The sequence below is a fragment of the Diaporthe batatas genome (assembly GCF_019321695.1).
Source record: "Diaporthe batatas strain CRI 302-4 chromosome Unknown Contig00013, whole genome shotgun sequence".
NCBI lineage: Eukaryota > Fungi > Ascomycota > Sordariomycetes > Diaporthales > Diaporthaceae > Diaporthe > Diaporthe batatas.
Window position 1 is genome coordinate 1762577 of NW_025408560.1, and position 23117 is coordinate 1785693.

At 46.1% G+C, this 23117-nt stretch overlaps 2 protein-coding genes across 2 annotated transcripts; one reads left to right on the forward strand and one right to left on the reverse strand.

Moving 5' to 3' along the window:
• The first annotated feature begins 16327 nt into the window (after nucleotides 1–16327).
• Nucleotides 16328–20071, forward strand: KVR01_010661 (uncharacterized protein). The gene is made up of 3 exons (XM_044781321.1): nucleotides 16328–17169; nucleotides 17237–17553; nucleotides 17610–20071. The coding sequence occupies exons 1-3, from the start codon at nucleotides 16816–16818 to the stop codon at nucleotides 19483–19485; spliced, it is 2547 nt and encodes an 848-aa protein (XP_044640820.1). The 5' UTR covers nucleotides 16328–16815; the 3' UTR covers nucleotides 19486–20071.
• Nucleotides 20072–21040: 969 nt separating this feature from the next.
• KVR01_010466 (dynein light chain) lies at nucleotides 21041–22829 on the reverse strand. Its single transcript, XM_044782577.1, has 6 exons — nucleotides 22702–22829; nucleotides 22373–22477; nucleotides 22273–22306; nucleotides 22167–22201; nucleotides 22003–22099; nucleotides 21041–21927 (listed from the first exon to the last, which is right to left on the reverse strand). Exons 2-6 carry the CDS (start codon nucleotides 22445–22447, stop codon nucleotides 21863–21865), a joined length of 306 nt encoding a protein of 101 aa, XP_044640625.1. The 5' UTR covers nucleotides 22448–22477; nucleotides 22702–22829; the 3' UTR covers nucleotides 21041–21862.
• Between the last annotated feature and the right edge of the window lie 288 nt (nucleotides 22830–23117).

Consider the following 23117-nt stretch of genomic DNA (forward strand, 5'->3'; position numbering starts at 1 on the left):
CGAGGTCGTAATCTGGAAGATCCGCAATTGAAACGGTGCCGCCGTGCGCTTGGAATGATCTCCCCCTCGCGCCAAACAACGTTGGGGCGGGGGGGCCCAGTGTGTGTTTGATTGCGGGTCGAGAGGGCTGTCACTGTGCCTGACTGACTCCGACTCCTATTTAATGTTTCCCCCGGCGAGCAAGGAGAATATTATTTTTCACCGACAGGCGGAAAACCTTATTCTTATTGTTTGTCCCTGGTCCGAAGATGATGGGCAAATGAGGCAATCAATCAGTGTTGAGTGCCCAGGTGTCACGCCTCCTCGGCTGCAGCGCCGCCTGACAGCCTCCCTCCCTGCTTGCTCCCCGGGCACATTAATACTGTGCTGTCGAGAGACGGGCAATGCAGCCACTGTAGATCAGCCGCCCCATTTTTTGCTTCATTGGGGATATAAGAGACCCTTCATATAGGACAGGCAGGCGTGGCAGGCGTGACAAGGCCTGGGCCTCTCTGCCCACAAGGGTGCCCGGCGCTGGGGGTTTACGTTTTGTTTGGGAAAAGGGCGGAGCAGAAGAGTGGGCCGATTTTTGATACTCGGTACTGTACATCCACTACATACCTGGTGCGTTATTCCAGCGGCCGCTATTGTACGTGTAGAAGGAGAGAGAGTTTGGAGCCGCCTTCAAACACCCGCGGCCCATTGGGGAGCCTGCCCCGCGGCAGTTGCCACGGTGGGGCGTGCAGAGGTGTAATTCCACCTGCTTCCTCTGCTGGGGAATGTGCGAGCCAGAGAGCTGCTTCCATCTGCATTGACGAGGCCGGGGGACCTTCCGTGGTTTGCTGCCATGCCACACTCATACTCACATTATGGGGGAGGGGACCGAGCTGGCTGACGGTTTCGTACCTGAGGGAGGAAGGGACGGGCTGGCAGCTCTCTCCCAGCCAGACGCAGGGGAACCGGCCAATAATCGCCAGCCAGGTCGGCGGGCGATGGCTGATGTCGGCGGCGGCTCACTCACCCACCGGACGGGCCTCCATCATGCGTTCTACAACGGCGTCGGTTCCCCCCTGGCAGGCAGGTACACAGACCCTACCCTACCCTTCCCCCCCCTCGAGCTCACATGCATCGAAAGGATGGCTGTAGGAGGGCACACACGGCACGCACAGATCAGGCGCACCGGGCTGGACGGACGGACGAACCAACGCACCGGCGAACTCTCCCCGCGGAAGCAAGCCTGGCCCAACCCGCCGGCATGTCGCTCGTGGCAAGGCAGGCAGGCAGGCAGGCAGGCAGGAACCATCATCACCAACCACACGGACTTGAGCCGGAGGAAAGGAAAAAGGAAGGGAGTGGCATTCACGAGGGCCGCCGGTCGGGGGAGGAGGGGGGCATGTGATTGATGGGAGCTGACTGACTGACTGCCTGACTGCCTGACTGCCAGAACTGCCTCCAGCACAATCGAGTCCTGCCCGGGCCCAAACCAGACTGCCCAGCGCCCACATGTGCACCCGCCTTGCCCGATGTGGGCGCACCTGGCAGCCTGGCAGGCCCACGGAACGTCGTCTGCATCGCCCGTCTCGTGCCAGCTGCTGTAGTCTATTGTATGTGTGTATGTACCTCCGTGGTCCACGTAGTACAGCACATAACGCAGGTGCGCGAGGTTAGGTGGTGGTGGTGGTGTGGTAATGTAGCGTCGTGTCCCGCCCGCCGTCGATCAACCATTGCCCCGACGGCGGCGCGCCGTGTACTGTAGGTACATACGTGCATGCATGCATGGATGGGGCGGTGGTACATCTGGTCTGGCCCGCGTGCATGTACCCCATACATTGGGGATGTGTTGGCGGGATGGGAAGGGTAGTTAGTAAGTGAGTTAGTCCCAGCTGAGATGGGTTACATAATACCCCAGGATGGGTGCTGGGCGTTGTTCTGTCATCGAGATGTGCTTGCTGTGTGCTGTGTGCTGTATGTATGTGCTCATCACACACTGCCGTGGCCAAATACATTTTACATACGCATGGCTTGTCTTGTTGTCTTTGCTTGACCTCACCTGACAACTTCACTGTCTAACTGTATCACACCGGACTGTCGACTTATTGTTCCCGATCGAGGATAGGGCGAGGGAGGAGAGACAGGCAGGCAGGCAGAGACACTTTGAGAGGAGCCAGACACACATCCGGACGGGGTAAGACATGCATTGCATGCACGCACATGCGCACGCCGTTCTCGATGGGAAAGGAGGCATGTCTCCGATCTAGCCCCAAACCCTCTCTCATCTCCCGGCGGGGATGGAGTGGTGTCAATTTGGATCTGGATGGATGCTGCTCGACTATTATAAATCTCGCCCTCTCCTGGGGCCCGGTAACTTGTCTAGCGGCAGGCCTGGACACGGCTGGGACAGATGCCCGGGTCGGCCGTCTCGGCCGACTGGCATGAGGTCGCAGGATTGCGGTACAAAAGCTGGCTGGCTAGCGTGGACGTTCGGGTCCTACTAGTCTGCTTCCATCCAAGGTTTGGACGGACCCAGTCCCTCCCACCACCCGGCCCAACATGCATGCACGCAAGTAGTTGTCCCTCGCCTTTCGCACTGGGCAGTGGGTGCGTATATGTGCTGTTTGTTGGTGATAGTCGCCGGCATATCAATGGGGTGTTCAAGCCGTGGTGGCAGAGAATACTTGCTGTATCGCATGCAGGTAGACCAAACGAAGTTGCGCAACACGACGACAGGCACGGGCCCGCCTCGAGAACTTTTGTCGTGTGCTCTGCAGCAGAGCCCAGGCAGGACTCGGTTCACATGTGCATCCGATGTTCCTGAGGGGAGCCAGACTCTCCCCCGGCTGCACATACGGGGTAATCTCAACCACCAGGACCCAAGGACAACCGGATTGAGCCTCCAGCATGAAGCATCAATAAGCACGGCGCCGCCCCCTCGGGACAGCCGCAGCACCCAGACAGCTGGGAAGCAGGCATGGGTGGGTATGTGTGTGCTGAGATGTGCGCCGTCAGCACCAGAAGAGAGTGAGTGCTGAGCAGCGATCGCCCGCCGGGGGGCGTGACTGGACTTGGGGGCCACGGTTCCTGTGTAGGGCTGAAAGTGAGGATTACATACGCTGACGCCCGGGTTTCTGTTCTGGTTTGTTCCGTCTTGCTTATAGATCATGGCCCTCCCTGCTTGTCACGCTTTCACATCGGTGAGCAGACGAGCTGTCAGTCAGTCAGGCAGTTGTTCTTGGGGACCCACCCACCGCGAAGGTCAGGCTGACTGGACGGGCCTGTCACTCACTGCCCTGCCCTGGGCGGCGGACCAGTCACGCCGGGGCCGTTCATGTCATGTCATGTCAGAACCCACCGGCCCGGGGAGGAAGAAGAGCTGGCGCCCGCCTACCCACCGAGCACCATATCCTAAGGGAGTAGTGGTAGTGGTAGTACATCTTAGAGGTTACTAGGTCGAATAGGGGAATAATTAGTATATAAAATAGTAAATATATTAATAATTATCATTACTTTCTTACTTACTTACTTAACTAACTAGTTAATTTATCTTAAAAAAAAACCCTTTTATTTATAATTATTTTATATACTAATTAAAATATTTTAAAATTAATTAATTACTAATCTAAAACTAATAATTACTTAATTATTATTAAATAATTAACTAATAGTTAGCTAATAAAGAATTCATTTAAAGTAAATTAAAATAATTAATATTAATTATAAAAATATTAATTATATATATAAACTTAAACACCTTCTATAAAAAGTTCTAAAACCTATTTATATAAACTAATTATATAAGCATATATTATAAAGTTATATAATAATATAAATTATTAATATATAAAAATATAACTTATAACTAATAAACCTTTATAATTAAAAATTTATTAATAATTTTATTTATTTATTTTATATAACTTAAAGGCTTTTATTTTATTTATTATTATAAAGATTTTATTTATATAAGTAAATTATATATATTTATAAACCTTATTTTATATACTATTATATAAGTATATTACTTATATAATATCTTATACTCCCTATAATTCTTATATTTATATAAAATTAACTTTTATAATTATTTATTTATTTATTTATTTATTTATTTATTTTTAGCTATATTTATTTTATTTATTATTATTTATTTATTTATTTATTTATTTATTTATTTATTTATTTATTTATTTATATATTAATATATCTTTTATATAGGGTATATTAACCCTTATTTTTAAACCTAGGTTATTATATATATATTAATTTGCTAGTAATATCCCTACTTTTATTTATATAGTGCAAATTATAATTAATTTATATACTTGCGTATATAGACAACTTATAATATATTATTTAAGCCCCTATATTTTTATTTATTTATTTTAAACCTACTAATTAATTATTTATTAAGGTTTAAATCCCTATATATATAATTATATAAATCCACTATATTATTAAATATATTAGCTATTTTAATTAATTTTTTATTAGGGATTAAATAGATTTTTAATTAAAAAATCAGCTATTTACTTTTTAGTAAATATATATAGTAAATTAACCTTATTTTTATTTATAGCCTACTTAATATAGTAATATATTAGGTCTATATACTTAGACTATTTATAAAATTTAGGGTTATTCGCTAATTTAATAATTAATTGGTTATCTAAAAATATAATAGGGGTAGGAATATTATACCTTAATTCTAATGTATTATTAAAATATGTATATAGATTATTTAAATAAATAGCTTCTCTAATACCCTCTTTTAACACTATATATTTAACCTTATAACTATTTAACGCTATAATCTTTTATAATTAAAAGTTTTAACTAATAATATTATTATTAGAAATATTATTATTTTAATATTAAAATTAAATAAGTTAAATATATAACCTATAATACTACACTTATTAGATAAGTTATTCACCTAATTAGTATCTATAAACCTTTTATTATAAAATTATTACCTAAATAATTATATATTAATCCTAAATCAAGGAATTTTAATAAATATTTAAATATATAATTTATAGTATTAAAATACTCTTTATTAAAGTTAAACATAAATTTTAAGCTATAATTAACGCTATATACTATATCGGGCCTAGTTTTAATACTAAATATAATAAAAACTTTATTCGTTTTAAAATTTAATTATTTCCTTTTAAAACTTATATCATTATTTTTATTTAATTTTAATCCTAGGATTTTAAATATTAAAACAGGCTTATAATTATTATTTATACTAATATTAAATTTATTTAAAAACTTATTAATATATATGGTTTGATTTATATATAACTGCTTATTTTTATAGTCAATTTATATATCGTTACCTAAAAACGACTTAAATAGCCCTATTTTTTCTATTTCGATATACTTATTTATTTTATTCTCTAATATAGATAATTTAGTATTATCTACGCTAATAATTAGTATATCGTCGACGTAGTATATAATTATTACTTTTAGCTCCTTATTTATATATACGCCTTTATTGTAAGGGTATATTTCAAACCCTAAACTAGTTAAAATACTAGTTAAATATTTATTCTATAGGCGTGGAGCTTGTTTTAAGCTATATAGGGCTTTATTTAATTTAGCCACCTTATTTTTATATTTCTTATTAGTATATAACCCTATAGGTAAAATTATATATATATCGGTATCGATGTTAGCGTGAATAAATGTATTTTTTACATTATATTGGGTTATAGTCCACCCTTTATTTATGGCTAATATTAATAATATATACTAAGTCTCGGTATGATAGGTTGTAGAAAAAGTATCTAAATAATCTACCTTTAATATTTAATTAAAACCCTAAATAACCTATTGGGCTTTATATTTAAGGGTTTTATCGTTATTAGTTATTTAATTAGGGTTAATGTAGTTATTATTTATAGGCTTTTTCTTTAAAACCTATCTACCTTTTATAGTTATTTTATTAGGTGGTAAATCGACTATATTGAATGTATTCTTATTATTTAGTGTATTTACTTCCTCTTGTATAGTTAATAACTATTGTTTAGTGTTAGGGCTATTTATAGCCTGTTTATAAGTATTAGGCTCGTCTAAAATACTAGTAGTTAAAATAAATCTACTAGTATTAAAATTATATGTATATAATAAGGTATCCTTGTAGTCTAAGGATAACTTATTATATTCGTTATTTTCGTTATTTTCGCCTTTATTAGCTATAGGGAAGTTATTTCTAATTTTAGTCGATTTATTATTATTAGTAATACTAGTATTATTATTATTAAAGTTAGTTTTATTTAAAATATTAGTATTTTCATCAAGTAGTTCGTCATTATTATTATAATTATTTTCTAACGATTAAATTGCGACGTTTATGTTAACTAAAGTATTGATATTAATATTTTTATTAGTTATAATGCTAGTATTATTTTCTATAGGGTTATTATTATTAGTATTTATAGTTTTATTATTAGTTATTAAATTATTAGGGTTATAGCTATTATTTTTGGGGAGTAAAAATTGATTTTCAATTATTTTTACATCACAAGACTAGATTGCTCGTCTATTCGAAGAATCCTACACTTTATAAATTTTATTATTCTCCCTATAGCCTATTAATACCCCTTTTTTAACTTTAAAATCTAATTTACTTTTATTAAAGTTATAATCTTTATAATAAACTATAAACCCTTAAATCTTAATATTATTATAATTATTATTATTATTATTTAATAATTTTAAAGGAATTTTATAATTTAAGGCTTTATATAAAGTTTAATTATATATATAAATAGCAGCTAATAAAGCTTTACCCTATAAATATTTAAGTAAATTACTAGTAAATAATAAAACCCTAACTTTATTAAATAAAGTATAGTTAATTCTTTTAATTAACCTATTAGGCTCTTTAATATATAAGGGTAAATTCTAGTATATAATACTAGTATTTTCTAGCATTATTTTAAAACATTTATTTATATATTCTCCCTTATTATCTATAAATAACTCTCTAATTTTAGTCCCTTTATTATTATTATTTATTTTAGCCCTATATATATTAAAGGTATTAAACACCTCATCTTTATACCTTAATAAATATACATCTAAATAACAAGTTTTTTTATTTAAAAACATTATATAATACTTATATTTATTATAAATAGGGTTAAAGGGACCGCCTATATCACTATAAATTCTCTTAAATTCATTATATTTAGTATTATTTAGAGAGCTTTTATTTACTTTATTAGTAAATTTAACCTTAATATATACTTTATACAAGTATTTATTAAATTCCCTTATATTATCTTTATTATAAGTAACATTATTAGTATTTAATAATTTTATTAAAGAAATTATACTTATATATCTATAATAAATATACTATTTATATATTATATTATTATTTATATTTATATTAATAAAAGAGGTTAAATAAGTATATTTAAAACGATTTAAAATAAACTTAAAGGAATATAATAAATATCGTTAATAACTTCCTTTAATTACTATTTTATTTTATACTTATTAATTAGTATAATATTATTATTAGAAAAATTAATATTATATATATCTTTTAGTTTATTTATAAATAGTAAATTAATACTTAATTTAAGTATATAATAAATATTTTTAATTAATTATTTTTCTTTATTATCTTTAAATTTAATAAGTAAATTACCTATACCCTTTATTTTTAATTCTTTAATATTACTTTAATTTATAGTTTTATTATTTAATAGTTTATAGTATAATAAATATTCTTTTATAAAACCATATTTATATTAGTAGTATTATTAATAACTAAACTATTTAATCTAGTTATTTTATTTATATTTTTATATTTATTAAAATCGTTATTTTTAGTCTTATTATTCAATTTTAAATTAGTTTCTAGGTTATTATTAGTATATAATGCTATATTAGGGTTATTATTATTATTATTTAAAGGGTTATTATTTACTTCTTTATCTTTTATATTAAGGTTATTTTTATTTAGGTTATTATTATCATTTAATTCTATTAAATTAGAATTAGTATTAGAGGTATCATTATTATTATTTTTATTATTAAAATCGGCTAATAAAGCTTCTTAGTTTTTAGTACGCTCTTTTAAAGCCTTATTATTCCTATTATTTTTATTAAATAAATAATTAGAGTTATTAAATAATTTCTAGTTATTAAAGGTTTTAAAAGGGTATAAAAACTAATACTTATTAACTATATAATTATTAATCTTATAATATATATAATAAGTACCTCTAGTCTTTTTATAAAGCTTTTTATTAATTTTAAAACTATTAGCCTTATTTTTATTTTTATTTTAAAATAACCCTTTAATATAATAAACCTTATTATTACTCTTTTTACCCCTATATTTGTTAATAATAGTTGAAAATAATAATTTAAAAGTATAGGCTTTAGGATTATTCCTTAAAGTCTAAATAACCTTAGAAATAAAATTTTTATAATTATTATTTAAATTAAATAAAATTTAATTAATAATTACTTTATTAAGTAATTTTATCTCTTTAATATTTAGATTATTAATAAGTTTTTTAATTTTATTTAAATACCCTTTAATATTATTATTAAATTTTAAGAGATTAGTATTAAAGAATTTTTAAAGAATTAAATAATTTATAGTAAACTCTTTAGGGTTATATAAAGATTCTAGTTTTTCCTAAGTCTATTTAGTGCTATTTATACCCCTTAAATATAGTAGAGGTTTATCTTTATATAATAATTTAATTATTATTAGTGCTTTATTATTAAATAAATAGTTAGTTATTTCTTTTTTATTATTATTAATAGTTAAAAAATACCTCTTTTTAATAAAATAAGTTTTAGCTTTAAGGGATTAAATTATATAATTTTTAGTTCCTTTTAGTTTAGGAATTATAATTTTATTAAGACTAGTTATTTTTAATATATATATAAGTTATTTATATATATATATTAAAAGTATATTTTAAAAGTTAAATTAAATAAGTTTAAAGTAATTTAAATTTATAAGTAATATATAAATTTAGGTATAATATATAATAAATATATAAGTATATATATAAATTTATATATATAAATATATATTTTTAAGTTATATATAATTAAAAATAATATAATTTATTAAGAAAATTAGTAAATAACGCTTAATTAGTATTATATAGTTAAAAGGTTAAGATTTAATGTTAAGTAGTATAAAGATCGATTTAATAGGTTAAAATAGTTGTATAAGTTGAATATAAATTAATAATATATAAGTCGTTATAAATATTTGGGCTTATAACCTCTTAAAGGTTACTAAGTTAAATAGGGGAATAATTAGTATATAGAATAGTAAATATATTAATAGTTATTATTACTTTTTATTTACTTATTTAACTAACTAATTAATTTATTTTAAAAAGACTTTTTATTTATAGTTATTTTATATATTAATTAAAATATTTTAAAATTAATTAATTATTAATTTAAAACTAATAATTATTTAATTATTATTAAATAATTAATTAATAATTAATTAATAAAGAATTTATTTAAAGTAAATTAAAATAATTAGTATTAATTATAGAGATATTAATTATATATATAAACTTAAACACCTTTTATATAAAAGATTTTAAAACTTATTTATATAAACTAATTATATAAATATATATTATAAAATTATATAATAATATAAATTATTAATATATAAAAAATATAACTTATAATTAATAAACCCTTATAATTAAAGATTTATTAATAATTTTATTTATTTATTTTTATATAACTTAAAGACTTTTATTTTATTTTATTATTATAGGGATTTTATTTATATAGATAAATTATATATATTTATAAACCTTATTTTATATACTATTATATAAGTATATTGCTTACATAATATCTTATAGTACGTACACTGCGCGGCGAGTGAGAGAGTGAGTGAGTTAGTGACTCGGAATGTGGTTCAACCCACCAGCCCACATGCACCCGGCCGAGCAATGTCTCAATCCACCACCACCACCACCACCACCACCACCACAACGGCAGGCAAGGAACCTTGGAAAGAGAGAGAGAGGCATGCGATGGATGACCTGATCTGTCTCGGTACATTTCCACCTCCTGTCTTGCAATCACACACACATCACACAACACTCGGCACACAACAAGCACATTCGAACACAAACAGGCACACAAACCATTCGTAACAGAGACCACCCAACACAGCCCCGCCGCCTGCCGCCGCCCATAACCCGGGCCTAAGAAATGCACACGCCGCCGCGCGAGGCTGCAGGGTCCTGTCACGGCGTGGCTAAGGGTAGGCGGTACATGGTAAGCTGATGGGCGCAGTAGATATGTAAGTAGTGGCGGAAGGAAGGACGGGGGGGTGGGTGATAAGATTGTTTCTTCAATGGGGGTGGTGTAGTGTAGTCCGTACTGTGTGCTTGATAGGGGGGGGGGGGGCAGAGCTACGGCAGGGCAGAAGAAGAGGAATAATCTGACCTGGCCTGACCGCCTGCGTTGCCGAGCCTGACTGATAATCAAACCTCCGCTTTTGCCCTCGCTCGGCTGTCCGTTAGGCGAGACGAGGGCGGGGAGGGCTCGGTACGCCCTCGCGTGTTTTATACGCGCTCGTCTAATTGGTAATTACCCAACCCAGGGGACGTGGGTATTTGTGCCCAGTGTGCGGGATGGTCTGTTTTCTTTTTTCCTTTTGGTTTGGTCTTGCCTGCCAGATTGCCTGCCAGCAGACCAGACCAGACCAGAACAGATCAAGCAACAGACAGCCCGACAGCCAGACAGACAGGCAGGGCGTTCTCGTTCTTCATCTCGCCTCGCCTCGCCTTCCCGCCTTCCGCCTTCCGCCCACCAGCCCCGTCCGGGTACTCACGGGCTGCCCCGCAAAGGGGACTGACTGACTGACTGGAGTGAGTGGACTGGAGTGGACTGGACTGGGCCAGCGGACAGGACAGAGTGATGCGTGGTGCTTGCGAGCGTGTGCCCACTTAACCTCCCGCAGTCGCGTGCACCACCAGCGGCGTTGTACACCACACTATACAACCAAGCCAGCGTCGTACTTGCGGTAGTACCTGACATGAAGCCCCACAGGCGGCCTACTACTAGTTACGGAGTAGTTGTGCTGGGGTTCCACGCCGGGGCATGGGTTGGTGCTGGCGCTGGTGCTGGCGTGGTTTTGGCTGCTGCTGCGAGGGATTCGGGGATGCGCAGTAGGCCATTTTCATCAATGGGCAGGCAACTAACTCACTGCCCAACCGAGGCGGGAGCAGCCAGCCAGCCAGCCAGCCAGCCGGCGAACTGGCGCCGATTCGTAGATGCAGGATTGCCCCCACCCCCGGGCCTCGCTGGTGTTGTCACCGCACCGCGGACAGCATTCCTCCTCTTCTATATTGCCCATGCTAACTAGATTGGCTTGCCACGTATCTCCCTCCCTCGCTTCCTGCTCGTTGTGAAGCCCCCCGGTCCGACAGCCGGAAGGTGGGGGAGATTGTTTGTTGTGGCCAGAAGGGGAAAGTGAAGTAGAAGTACTCCGTAGGTAGGTACTTAGCAATCAAGGTGTGTTGCAGGACGGTATTCCACGCAGATAGATAGATGGGTGGCTTGTGATGGGAGGGAGCGAGCGAGCGCATCAATTGAACTCTGCATGTCCGTTCTGCCCGTCCTACCTCTCCCGCCTGCATGAGAGAGAGAGAGAGAGAGAGAGAGAGCATTTAGGGTTTCTGGCCCTCCTGGCCGCCGGAGTATCGGGTTCGCGGATCTCAAGCGGCAGCGCCCGATCCTGGAACCCGGCTCGCGTCATGCCCGCTGAGTCGCCAAAACCGGCTGGGGTGTCTTTCTCCTCTGGGGGGACTTTGAGGATAGAGAGAAGAGAAAGAGACAGATGAGGATGAGAGTATGTATGTACCAGCACTCAGTCAATCTCTGGCATCATCATCAACAAGGACTGGTCATCGACGGACTGAGTAAGTGAGCAGGATGTTTTATGTTTCCCGCCCGTGGGGTTTTCTTTTTTTGGATCTCCTCTCAATCATGGCTCTGCCGATCAGTCCAGGGAGGGAGAGAGCGGACGGGGGGTTGGCAGAGATGTCAAACCGTTCCGATCTGCGCTATAGTGCCAGGACGCTACACTACATGCCAGTGAGCGTGTATGTTGCAAGGAAGTGGGCAGGTCGGTCGGGTCGGGATGCCAGGGACTGGGACCCCCAGGGAGCAGGGGGGTGTGGGAGTGGCACCCGCGGCTCGATTTTCTAAATTCTCCTCCATCTGCACTTCCGGCCCTTCCTCTGCTTGCCGCCGGATTACTTACTCACGTTGCGTAAATGAGGACGTCCCCACAAGGACAGGCTGCATATTGATGTCGGACCACCACTCGTAGCTTAAAGAAAGGGGAAGACGAATGAACGTAAGAGGGGAGGGATAGAGGGACAGAGAGGGAGTCCGAATCGACAGATCGATCATTCGTCTATTGTGTGGGTGAGAGATGTCTGTTTAGACTAGACCCTGGCAGGCTGCGATATCTTGCACATACTGTGTAAAGTGCTGTGGCTGTTCTGCACAGTGTACACCCCGCTTGCCAGCACGATCAGACACCCAGTGGCAGGCAAACATAACATGCCCTTTCCAGGAAGGATTTTGGGGCAGGTGATAGAGAAAACCATCATTCCATACACAGTAGCGCAGAACTGACCCGGGTATGAAGCCCAAAAGCATGAGGGCTAGGCCGCAATCGGCCCCGCGCCCAGGGCGCATGTGCCGTGGTGGCCGGAAGCCCGCCCTCAGCCTCTCCGAGGTGGTGCTGTTTCACCGGTCTAGATAGGTAGAGAGAGGGAAAAGCTTGGAGGATAGAAATGCCTCCGTCCCTCCATCCCCGGGAGAAAGCGGGGTTTGGGGGGGGGGGGAGTGAGGGGCAGAGTCGTACGTGGTACTTTATTCTCTTGTGACTCTGTCTCCCTCGCTCCCTTGGCCCAGAGCCGGCGGACCCCAATCTGGAGGCTGAGGCTCCGTTACTTAAACCCGTTTGTGAGTTGGGTGGGTGGTGGTGGTGGTCAAGGAAAAGGCCTCTAGGCCTTGCCCCGGAACTCGGCTTCGGTTTTGTGCTCTTTGCGCCTCGCGGTCCCGCTTGCCCGACTAGCAGTAGCAGTAGCAGTAGCAGTAGCAGGCTGGGCAATCAATCGCCAGTCATCAGGCCGAGAGGCTTTTCTTTGCTCCTGCCAGGGCCGCCATCAGGGGTGGGGTCGGGACGACATGCTAGATATCGGGGGCTGGAGCACCGGCTTTGTACACCGGATCCCGCAAGAGGCTGTACGGAGCAGGTAGATGGAATGGATCCCTGGCAGGCGCAGGACTCGAAACACCCATGCGAGTAGATCTTCACGTGTCGTCTGACTGAGCAGGCGCAAGCGCGTGAGGCTCTTGAGGATGGTGGGCTAATTGCCTCTTTCGGTCGCTGGGCTCGTACGCTCGTGTGAATCCTGCCAAAAAGTTTGGCCCGCCGCCGTACATACAGTAGTCATTAGTTAGTGATTGCCCGCGGAGAAGAAAAAAAAGAAGGTTATGTATGTACGGAGTATGTCATCGGGCCTGCACATGTGCGTCGCCTCGCATCCGTCTGCTGGCTGGCTGCTTACCCGGCGAGGGGACCCCAGGGCCGTCGACAAACTCATAGCTGCCGCTGGCCGCAATGTCACACACACACACAGACATATGTAGCTTGGGTAACGAGGTCGTGGGAAACCGGGTTCTGCCCGCGCTGCCCGGCCCATTGTGACAGTGGCTAGCCTCCCTTGCCCGCACCCCCCGGCTGCTGACATGCCTCGAACAGTGGGCGAGTGGTCCTGGTGGTACAGAAAATCCGCCATCGTCATCATTGACCATCATTCGTACGTCGTACGCCGGTGCACATTAACACACACACACACGCATCATGTATCTAGTGCTCAGTCTAGTTTCCTCTAGTTTGTGGCAGCAGAACAGCGTGACAAATGACCTGAGCTGGACCTGGCCTCTCTGCCGGATCTCGGAGTGTGGTCTGTTGCGCTGTTTTGTGCTGCGGTGGAGGCATTTTGTGGTGTGTACATGCGGCAAGGCAAGGCGGAGGGCAGCGAGTGTGATGTCAAGACCCGAAGTCAAACCGGGGTGCTCGGCCGCGGTAGGGCCCGAGTCGCACCGATGATACGCAGGGTAAAGTGGTCTTGGCCTGTGGCGGGGACGGCGATAGACTTTGGGCAACCAAGTCAGTCCGCTGCATCTTGGGATTCCCGGGTTCTTCTGCTCGAGATCAGTCTCCTGTTTCTCCATGTGCAACTAGCTGGTGGGCGGGCGATATGTCTGGGCGGCGACGGACGCGAGAGGCGGCGTCACACGAGAGGGATGATCCCTCAGTCGCTCTGTGAGCGATCCCGCTGTGCTGGGTGTGACATTTCTTGGGGTGGCGGATGGGCAGGCGTGGACTGGGATGGGCCATCTTGGGACTTCCCGCCCGGGTCGACAGGCTAGCCGCGACGAGACCAACACACTGTGTAGAAAACGACGATTTCTACATTAGTGTAGGAGGACCCTTGGCCAGCTAGAGCCGAAGACCCCGGCGTTGCTGAGTGAGGGACGAGCGATTGTCGCCATACCCGATGGAGGGGCAAGGCAGGCCTGGGCAAGACATGCGAGAGATGGATCTGAATCAACTCCCAATAGGGGTGGGTATGGCAGACCGGCCCTGAACTCTAACGTAAGTACTTGCAGCAGGTTGCGGTGCTGTGGTGCTGTGGTGCTGTGGTGGTGTCTGGATGGATTAAGCACCCCTTTTCTGTGCTGTCTGTTGTCTCCTCTGTCTCCTCCCTCTCCCTCTCGTGTTGAGCTGTATCCTCATCTTCTGCATCATTCATTCTCGGCGGCCTGTTGCGCAGACTCACCTCCTTTTCCCTGCGTGCTCCGACGGGGAGTTTTGTGGTGATTCGGGATGGGCCCATTGGCGGTGTCGGGCGAGAATGAGGTGTGGGGTGGGCTGGACAAGGGCTGGCCGATGGACAGGCACGACAGGCACGACAAGGCACGACAAGAAGTTTTGGATGGGGAAAGCCACTTCGGTTGGCACAGTACTGCACATAACGCACCCATGGACATTGGGCAGGCAAATAAAACACACCAAGCCCAGGCCAACTACCAGACTGTGTAGGGTCTGTAGGCTAACCCCCCTCACCCTGGCCAATGCCCTTTGAAACGTGCTTCTTTTTTTGTCGAGCCTGTGTCCTGCGGTGTGCTGCTGGAGATTACAAGACGACAGAGAAGCAATGCCAAAGGGAACGATTCCAAGAGAGAAGAGAAGAAGAAGACGGCGGATTACGGAGTAGTCTAGATACTGGCTGGCTGACTGTGTGCTCTACACTTCTCCCAGAACGCACCTGCATCTGCACCTGGCTTTGACAGTCCACGTCCACGTACAGTTTACCCCGCACGGCCTGCACGGTACAGGGCCTCATGTACCCAGGTACTGCCGTACTCCCGTACTCCCGTACCCGCGACACCCCAGCAGCCAGCACCCATCGACAGCCGTGGCCGTGGGCATGGATTGATCTCGACCAAGGGTAACAAGGCACGCCGTTTTAGATGCCCCTTCAGACGCCCAGACATCCAGCCGAAGCGAAGCCAGCCCGCACGTGCGGCTGGTCAGTCAGTCGGTCGGTCGGTCGGTCGGTCTGCCTCTGGGACCTGACAGCAATGGACCGTCCTGTGCTGCTCGCTCCCTCACTTGCTCGCTTGCCTCGCTCAACAAGAAGAGGGCAAGCAAGCGAGAGGGCCAGGTGAGGCAAGCGAGCCACCAGACAGACAGACAGAACAGACAGAACAGACCTGATGACATGCGCCCATGGATGCAGCTAAACCATCGTGCCCATCCGCCGACCCCAGATCCCTGCCCTGCCCGCCAGCGCTGTCAGGTACTCTGCAAGTACCCCAGTACCTCTTTCTACCAGGCTTGCCAGGCACCCAGGCGGGCACCAGCCTGCCACCAGGCCAGCCCTGGAACCCGTGGGCCTGTCACAGCCCGCTGGGGAACGGGTTCGCGGGGCCTGTCCGCCGACCACACCCTGCACACGTCAGGGCGCCCAGGGCCCAGCACCCAGCACCCAGCCAGCGCCCCGGCAGGGTGACCTCGGGGAGACTTGCGAGCGGTCCACTCCGGCATGCCCACACCTCGCCCACCCACACACACACTCTGCCCTTCTGGGCCGCCGCGCTGCCCAGGTGGGCTTGGAGACTGGGACTGGAGTACGGAGTACCTGCTGGACCAGGTACCCTGCCGTGCCTGCTACCCTACCTTCTTTCTTCCGCTTCTCCTTGGATCCCATCCCCATGTACCTCGTACCACGACCGCCTCTCTTAGGAATCCCTCCTCGCCCTCTCCTTCACCCGCCGAACCTCTTCTCCTCCTCACCTACTCGCCCACTCGCTTGCTCACTTCCCTCCGAGATCCCCTCAAACCTTCTCTCCTGCTGTTCTCTCCCGGTGACAACCTATCGAACCGCTATGTGACAAGCCCTCCCCTCGTAGCAGCAGCCCACACTCCACGGTACCTACGATCACTGCCGTCACCCAAAGACATCATCCACCCGCTCTCTCTGCAAGGACCGACCGACCAGCCCGCCCAGCTTTGCCCGCCCACCACCCGCGAACAAATCCCTCCTTTCCTCCCACCCTTCGAATCCAGACCCGAATAGACTACTCTCAATATACGGGGTATAAGGCACAACGAGAACGCCCATAGACTCGTCTCAGCCCGGTTCCTGACAGCTTCGGCTGCTGGTAATTGTGGTGCAGAGTCCCGGTCTCGAGGTGGAACATACATCGTCTGCAGCCATGGTTCTGAGCATACCCGACACCGGCCTCCACCTGGAGAGCTCGGCCAAATTTGCAGATACCCTCCCATTGCAGGCCTTTGCCCTCACTCTCAGTGACAATGTGATTGAGGACTTGATTCAGCGTGTCCAGAATGGGGGCGACGTCAAATTGTCCCTGGGAAATGTTCCCGTAAGTGACAGGCAGAAAGAAGTCTCACACCCACAACCAACCCCCCCCCCCCCTCTCAAGTTGGGATGGAAGGAGAGGCATTCCTATTGTTCGACTGCAACAGCAACAACAATAGCTTCACAACAGGGTCCCAAACGGGGACAATGTATTTTCAATTGGACGAAACTATGCTTCACTCTGAATGTTTCTACTACCCCCTATCAATCACTTGGGGCAAACAGGCCGCTGACTTGGTATTTAAAACCTACAGTCACTTCTCTGCGGCAGGGAAGCAGTCCACAAGATCCCAAAAACCGCCGAGATACCAAGCCTCGACCTCTACCTGACCGACCCCTCAGACTCGGCACAAGAAGCAGAGAAGCTGCCACATCCCACAATGTCTCTCTTCATGAGGCCCGAGTTGAGAAAGTACCCCAAGCTGGCCGCTGGCCGCGTGGTGGTCAAGGACAAGGCAGCCCCGGCGAACGCCCCCGCTGCAACTCGCAGCCCACATCCCGACCTCCCCGACGACATCGCACAACTCAAGAAGTCCATGGCACAGGCCAAGAATGACAAGCTGGAGAACGGGTGTGTAGTGCGGACCAGGCTGTGGAAGTGGTCTGAGCTAACTTGCATCCCTGCAGTACCAAGATCGTCAATACTCCCATTTCGGGCGTGAAGCGAGGCTCGAAGACCAGCAAGGCGAAACTGCTCCCCTCGGGCAAGGGCAGCACCTTCACCACCACCATCAGCAGGTCTGGTGCCGCCAGCCCTGCCCTCAGCGGGACCGGGTCTCCCTCCCTTGGAGCCACGCTATCAGCCGACGAGCTGGCAAAGGAGAAGGCCAAGGAGCTCCGCTCGCCTATTGTGCACGAGCTGGCCGTCAGGGAGATGACGTTTGAGGAGCTCCAGTCCAGGTGGCCGAGTGACGACAGCGACTTCAAGCCTGCCCTGAACAAGGTGGCCGATTTCGACAGCACCCGACAAAAGTACACTCTGAAGAGGATGTACTGGAAGGAACTCGACGTGTTCAGATATGGATACGACGATGACGAGCGGCAAAAGGCTATCGACAACGCCATCAAGATGTACGACCGCATGCGAGTGGGTACTGCCGAACCTGTATGGCAGAGGCTGCTGCCCAAGGAGGAGCGCGGGAAGGGGAAATGTCTTAGCAAACTCCAGGCAACAATCGCCAAGAGCGCGGCTACTGCCCAGGCCAATACGCCGCAGATCAAGGTCCACGACGCAGAAGACTCGAGCGGCAGCAGGAATGGAGACGGCAACCTGTCTGGTATCGAAATGAAGAAGAAGAAGGCTGGCTCCCCATTGCCACGATCTTCCTCGCAGACGAGGCAACCAAGCAAGACCGAGACCAAGCTGCTGTCACAGAAGAAGGCCTTGACTCCGAAGGTGTCGCCCACGAAGGCTGGTGCAAAGGCGGGCGCCAAGGCCAAGGGCGGCCGCATCCTGTCCAAGGAGATCATCTCGGACTCCGACTCCTCCTCGGAAGACGCGCCCATGTCGAAAACTGTGGCCAAGTCGAAGGCAGCGGACATGGAGCGGGAGCGGGAGAAGGCGAGGGAGAGAGAACGAGAACGAGAGAGAGCCGAGCGAGAAAAGGAACGTGAGAGGGAGCGTGAGAAGGCAGAACGCGCGAAAGAGCGTGAGAGGGAACGTGAGAGGGAGCGCGAAAGGGAGCGTGAGCGCGAGCGCGAGCGGGAGAAGGCTGAGCGAGAAAAGGAGCGTGAGAGGGAGCGCGAGAGGGAGAAGGCAAGGCTGGCGGAGAAGGCAAGGCAAAAGGAAGCCGCAGCCGCAGCCGCCAAGACGAAGCCCAAGCTCGCTGCGCCCAAGGAGATCATCAGGTCCCAGGTCGTGGCTCGACCGGCTGTCCAAAAGCGGCCCCGCGAGGACCCCGAGGACGACAGTAGCTCCAGCTCAGGCACACCGCTGAGCAAGCGGGTGAACAGGGACGTCAAGGCGACCACTGCCCCCTCGTCCAAGCTGGCCAACAAGCGACCCCGCTCCGACTCGGCCTCGCAGGGCTCATCCCGCAGCAACGGCAACGCGGGCAGCAGCCTGCCCAGCAAGTACAAGAACACCAGCCCGATCAAGTCTTCGCCCCTTGCCTCTTCGCCCCCGACCAACGCCTCGGACTTTGACCAGACATCCACCGACGAGAGCCGGCACGGCCGGCAGCGCGACCGGTCCCCCGACCGCAGCGTGACGGTGGCGAACGGGAGGAACATCAACGTGAAGAAGCGCAAGGCGCAGCAGCAGGCCGACCAGGACACCATCGACGTGGCCATGGCGGACAAGAAGCGCCAGCGGGTGTCGACGGAGCTCCTGGACAAGGCGCGCAGGTTCAAGATGCACTACGTCGTGTACCAGCAGCTGCACCGCGAGCTGTCCCGGGCCGGCAGCTTCAACAAGGAGAAGTACGAGAAGCTGATGGAGATGCACGAGAGCCTGGACGAGCTCAAGAGCTCCATCTACTCCCAGGTCCCGCAGAAGGTCTGAGCTTGAGCAGAAGAGGGGCCAGGAGAAGAAAGAAAAAGAAAAAGAAAAGCCACGATGGGACGAACGAAATACGGAAAACGAGAAATATTACTATGGGTATGCATAGGAACAGCAGCAGCAGATTTCCAGGATGGCGAATTTCCTTTTGGTTGTGTTGTTCTTCCCCCCGCCCCTCCCTCTCTCTTCATAATTTCGCGTCATGGAAATGCATACACAGCACATCGGGACTAAATACTGTCCCCTCGCATCCTCACATCATCACGTCTCTCAAAGCATTTACAAAACGGGTCTGGTCTTTGCATTGTTTGGCTGAGGGGAATGGGGAAACCACAAGTCCCCCTACCCTCCCCTCCGCCGGGGTCTCAGGGAAGAAGGTGTTTTCACGGTCATAGCATTTTCCTTTCTTCCTGCTGCTGCTGCTGCTGCTGCTGCTTCTTTCATTTTCTGCTCGTTCTCGTTCCTCCCACCTACTTAGTAGTTTTGAAGAAAAGCCCCATCCCCTTTCCTCCCTCCTGTGTATAGGACAGGATAGGGCAGGGACTCATGATACCAAGAATTGAAGAGAAAGAAACTTCTCGTGAAATAATGATACTTGACTACTGCTGAGAGTGAGGTTTGATATGATGGGATGTGATGGCCCGCTTCAACATACATGCTATTTTCGCGTGTGCTACTTACTGTGTGTCCTTCCTCCCTTGGGTATTCAGTCCTCCCTGGTTGTTGGGGCCACACACACACACACACACACACACACACACACAGTAAAGCCACCACGTCGTGCATGAGTTGGTTGGTTCCAAGGTTGATACGCATTTTCCCACCCCGGGGGCTCTTTCTTTGCCCCTACGGAGTACAACTCTCACCCTTGGCTTATTATGCAACAACAACAACAACAACACAGACCACGCCCGCCTCTGTGACGAACTCTAAGCACGCAACGAGTCGGGTATACGCGTGTACGGAGACCCGCGGCTATGGATACTCGGTGGTAGGGTTGGCCTGGTGCTACGGGCTTGACTCGTGGCATCCCGTCCGTCCATGCATCCATGCATCTGCATAAGGCTTAGTTTTTTGTCTTATTGTCCTTTGTTTACTTGTTCTCTCTTTTTTTTTTTTTTCTCTCTCCCTCTAATTTGACAATTAATGCGAGGCCCGGGGAGGGGCATAATATCCGTAGGGGAGGGGAGGGGAGGGGAGGGGAGTTGACTTCCAAGGTTCTGCTGCTGAGATGAACGTCGCGGGCGCCCTTGTTGGCCGTCTGCCCGTTGAGGACTAACTACACCAATACTTTGCTCCGGGTGCAGCAGTGCGTGCGTAACTTCCCACCGATCAGTCACGCGCCCGGATTTGCTTACCGACTCTCTCTCATTAGCTTCTGCCTCTGGGGCTTTACTTGATCCCTTCACACCGTCCGCCGGGGCACCACTACGTTACGTCCGCACACGGGTAAAGGTATATAGATAGTTTCGGGCGGAGAACGGCGGCGGTGTATATGTGTGTGTGTATGAGTGTATATGTGTATGTATGTGCTTGGTGGCCTTGTTACGAGCGTGCATGGGCTGACTTGGTAGGGACGGCAAGTCTCAGTCAGGTCACGTAGGCTCGCGGCGGGTACTGCTGGAGCTTAACGGTATGACGATCGGGGGAGGGGGGCGCTATTGGTGATATTTCCGAGATGGTGAGCAAACCAGGGTCTCATAGTTAGTTGCGTGGTGGGTAATGCCGCGAAGAGTTGCCATCCGGCTGCTCGTCTTGTTCCTGAGGGGAAGGGGGACGAAAAAAAAAAGAGAGACGCTCGACGGAATGTACCGCTCCCAATATTGTTTTCTGCCCCTGCTTTGCTGGAATGTCGAGCGGCCCCTGCCGTGATTGAGGGTTCAAGACCTTTGCTGAGCATTCCTGCGCGTCCGCCTCCGCGGCGCTCCTCTCCCCCACTGCTGTCAATACTACTGCGTGGGTCAAGTCCGGGAGATCATCGATGGAGATCAGGGGTAATGGTTCAGTCTCTTGTGTGAGATGAATTTTTCTTTTCGAAAGCAGAGATTAAACAAGATGTTATTGCGAAGCGAAAAAAAAGATGGTGCAGTCGCTCCCAGCCTAGACCGCAAATAGATAAGGGGTTCGTTGTTTTTCTTCTTCCTCTTCTTGCCCATTAAATAACGTGCAAAAAAACAGAGAAATGTCTCCTTCTTCCCTACCAGGTTCGCAACCCCAGGGCCTGTACTCCCTTGATCCCCGACCCCGACCGCATTTGTGGAAATCCGGAGGGCGCCGTTGTTTGCTTGCACTGGAGAAAATCAACGCTAGTTACTACTTTGTGCCGTGGCTTGTTGGGTGTAAAGAGTTATTGTTGTTCTTCATGTCTGGCGACCGTCGTCTATTGCGTCTTGAAGAGAAGGATGGCGCAGTGTCCGAGGTAGAAGTAGATGAAATGTTTGGTTTCTGCCGTGCTGGGGAGTCAGTCCTGTCTCCCGTCTTTTGTTTGTCGGTCAATTGTGAGGAAGAGAACGTCCATACCGTGGGTCACGAAGCTTCCAAAGTTGCGTCCGACGATGCAATGCCATGTGGGACCTTTGCGCTCGTCGAACGTTCGCTTGATGTGCTGCGCAATGTCCTGTCGTCCATCGTATTAGCGGTGATGGTGGTCTTCATCTCGAGGGGAAGACGCATGTCTGCCGAACCTTCTCGATCGTGAACTTCGCCATCGCCTCTTGAGCTATTCCTGCTGTCAGCGCCTGTGCCGCGCAACCCCCGTCCTTCCCAGCGAGCCGTCACGAGCCAGCTTACCGATGTCGATGGCCTCCTGCTGCATGTCTTCCGTCTGTTGACCGTTGTATTAGCGAGGTGCTGCCACAGTCGCACCCAGATAGACAGGTGGCGGCCTCACCATGTCAGCGCTCTTGATCTGAGCATCGAGCTTCTCCCGAGGGCCCGGGGAAGTAGCGCCTCCTTCGACTGCCATGGCTGTTTGTGGGCGGGTGTGTTTCGAGTGCTGATATGATCACCAGGCGTTAGTCGTGATGGGACAGAACAGGGCAAACTGTCGCAAGCAGGGCGGGGTCGTGGTAGTGGCATTTGGGCCGAGTTGCGCCAGCAAGCTTCCGAACGCGGACCAGCCGGCGCGCTTCGCCCATTCCCGTGCGACCAACCAACCAACCAACTGCCACGGATTCTGACGGTTTGTGGAAGACGCTGCTGTGGAATCTCATCTCGTACCTTGAGGGATCTGAGGAAGTTTTGGGGGTCGTTGCGGCGTGGGTGGGAGTCGAAGAGAGGGCAGCCGAGGCGATTGGGAGCGGGCGTGTCGTTTGATGCCCGGGGAACTCTATCACACAAAGAGCCGCAGTAGCCTTTGGGGAGCCTTGGGCCGCTTCAGCTCAGCTCCCCTGAACGGAAGGACCGATCAAGGAAGGCGGTGGTGGGGCACGGACCTCCCGACCGTCCGACCGTAGAAACGGAGTGTGGGGAAGACGCCGTCTCCAATTTTCGACCCGCCAAAAAGTTTTGCCTGCTTATTTTGCAACTGACCGCGCATCTTCCTGCCACTGTTTGAAGACTGCAACTCGTCTTCTCTCCTCCCTCTTTTTTTCTTTCTCTCCCACATCACCATTCCCCAACAACACGCTCGTTGC

What these genes read in the sequence shown, in the direction of transcription:
- KVR01_010661 (XM_044781321.1), top strand. Translation starts at nt 16,816, where the DNA reads ATGGTTCTGAGCATACCCGACACCGGCCTCCACCTGGAGAGCTCGGCC. An exon ending in AACTATGCTTCACTCTGAAT is followed by an intron (nt 17,170 to 17,236) that starts GTTTCTACTACC and finishes TAAAACCTACAG; the next exon opens with TCACTTCTCTGCGGCAGGGA. An exon ending in AATGACAAGCTGGAGAACGG is followed by an intron (nt 17,554 to 17,609) that starts GTGTGTAGTGCG and finishes GCATCCCTGCAG; the next exon opens with TACCAAGATCGTCAATACTC.
- KVR01_010466 (XM_044782577.1), bottom strand. Translation starts at nt 22,447, where the DNA reads ATGGCAGTCGAAGGAGGCGCTACTTCCCCGGGCCCTCGGGAGAAGCTC. An exon ending in AGATCAAGAGCGCTGACATG is followed by an intron (nt 22,307 to 22,372) that starts GTGAGGCCGCCA and finishes AACGGTCAACAG; the next exon opens with ACGGAAGACATGCAGCAGGA. An exon ending in TGGAAGCTTCGTGACCCACG is followed by an intron (nt 21,928 to 22,002) that starts GTATGGACGTTC and finishes CCAGCACGGCAG; the next exon opens with AAACCAAACATTTCATCTAC.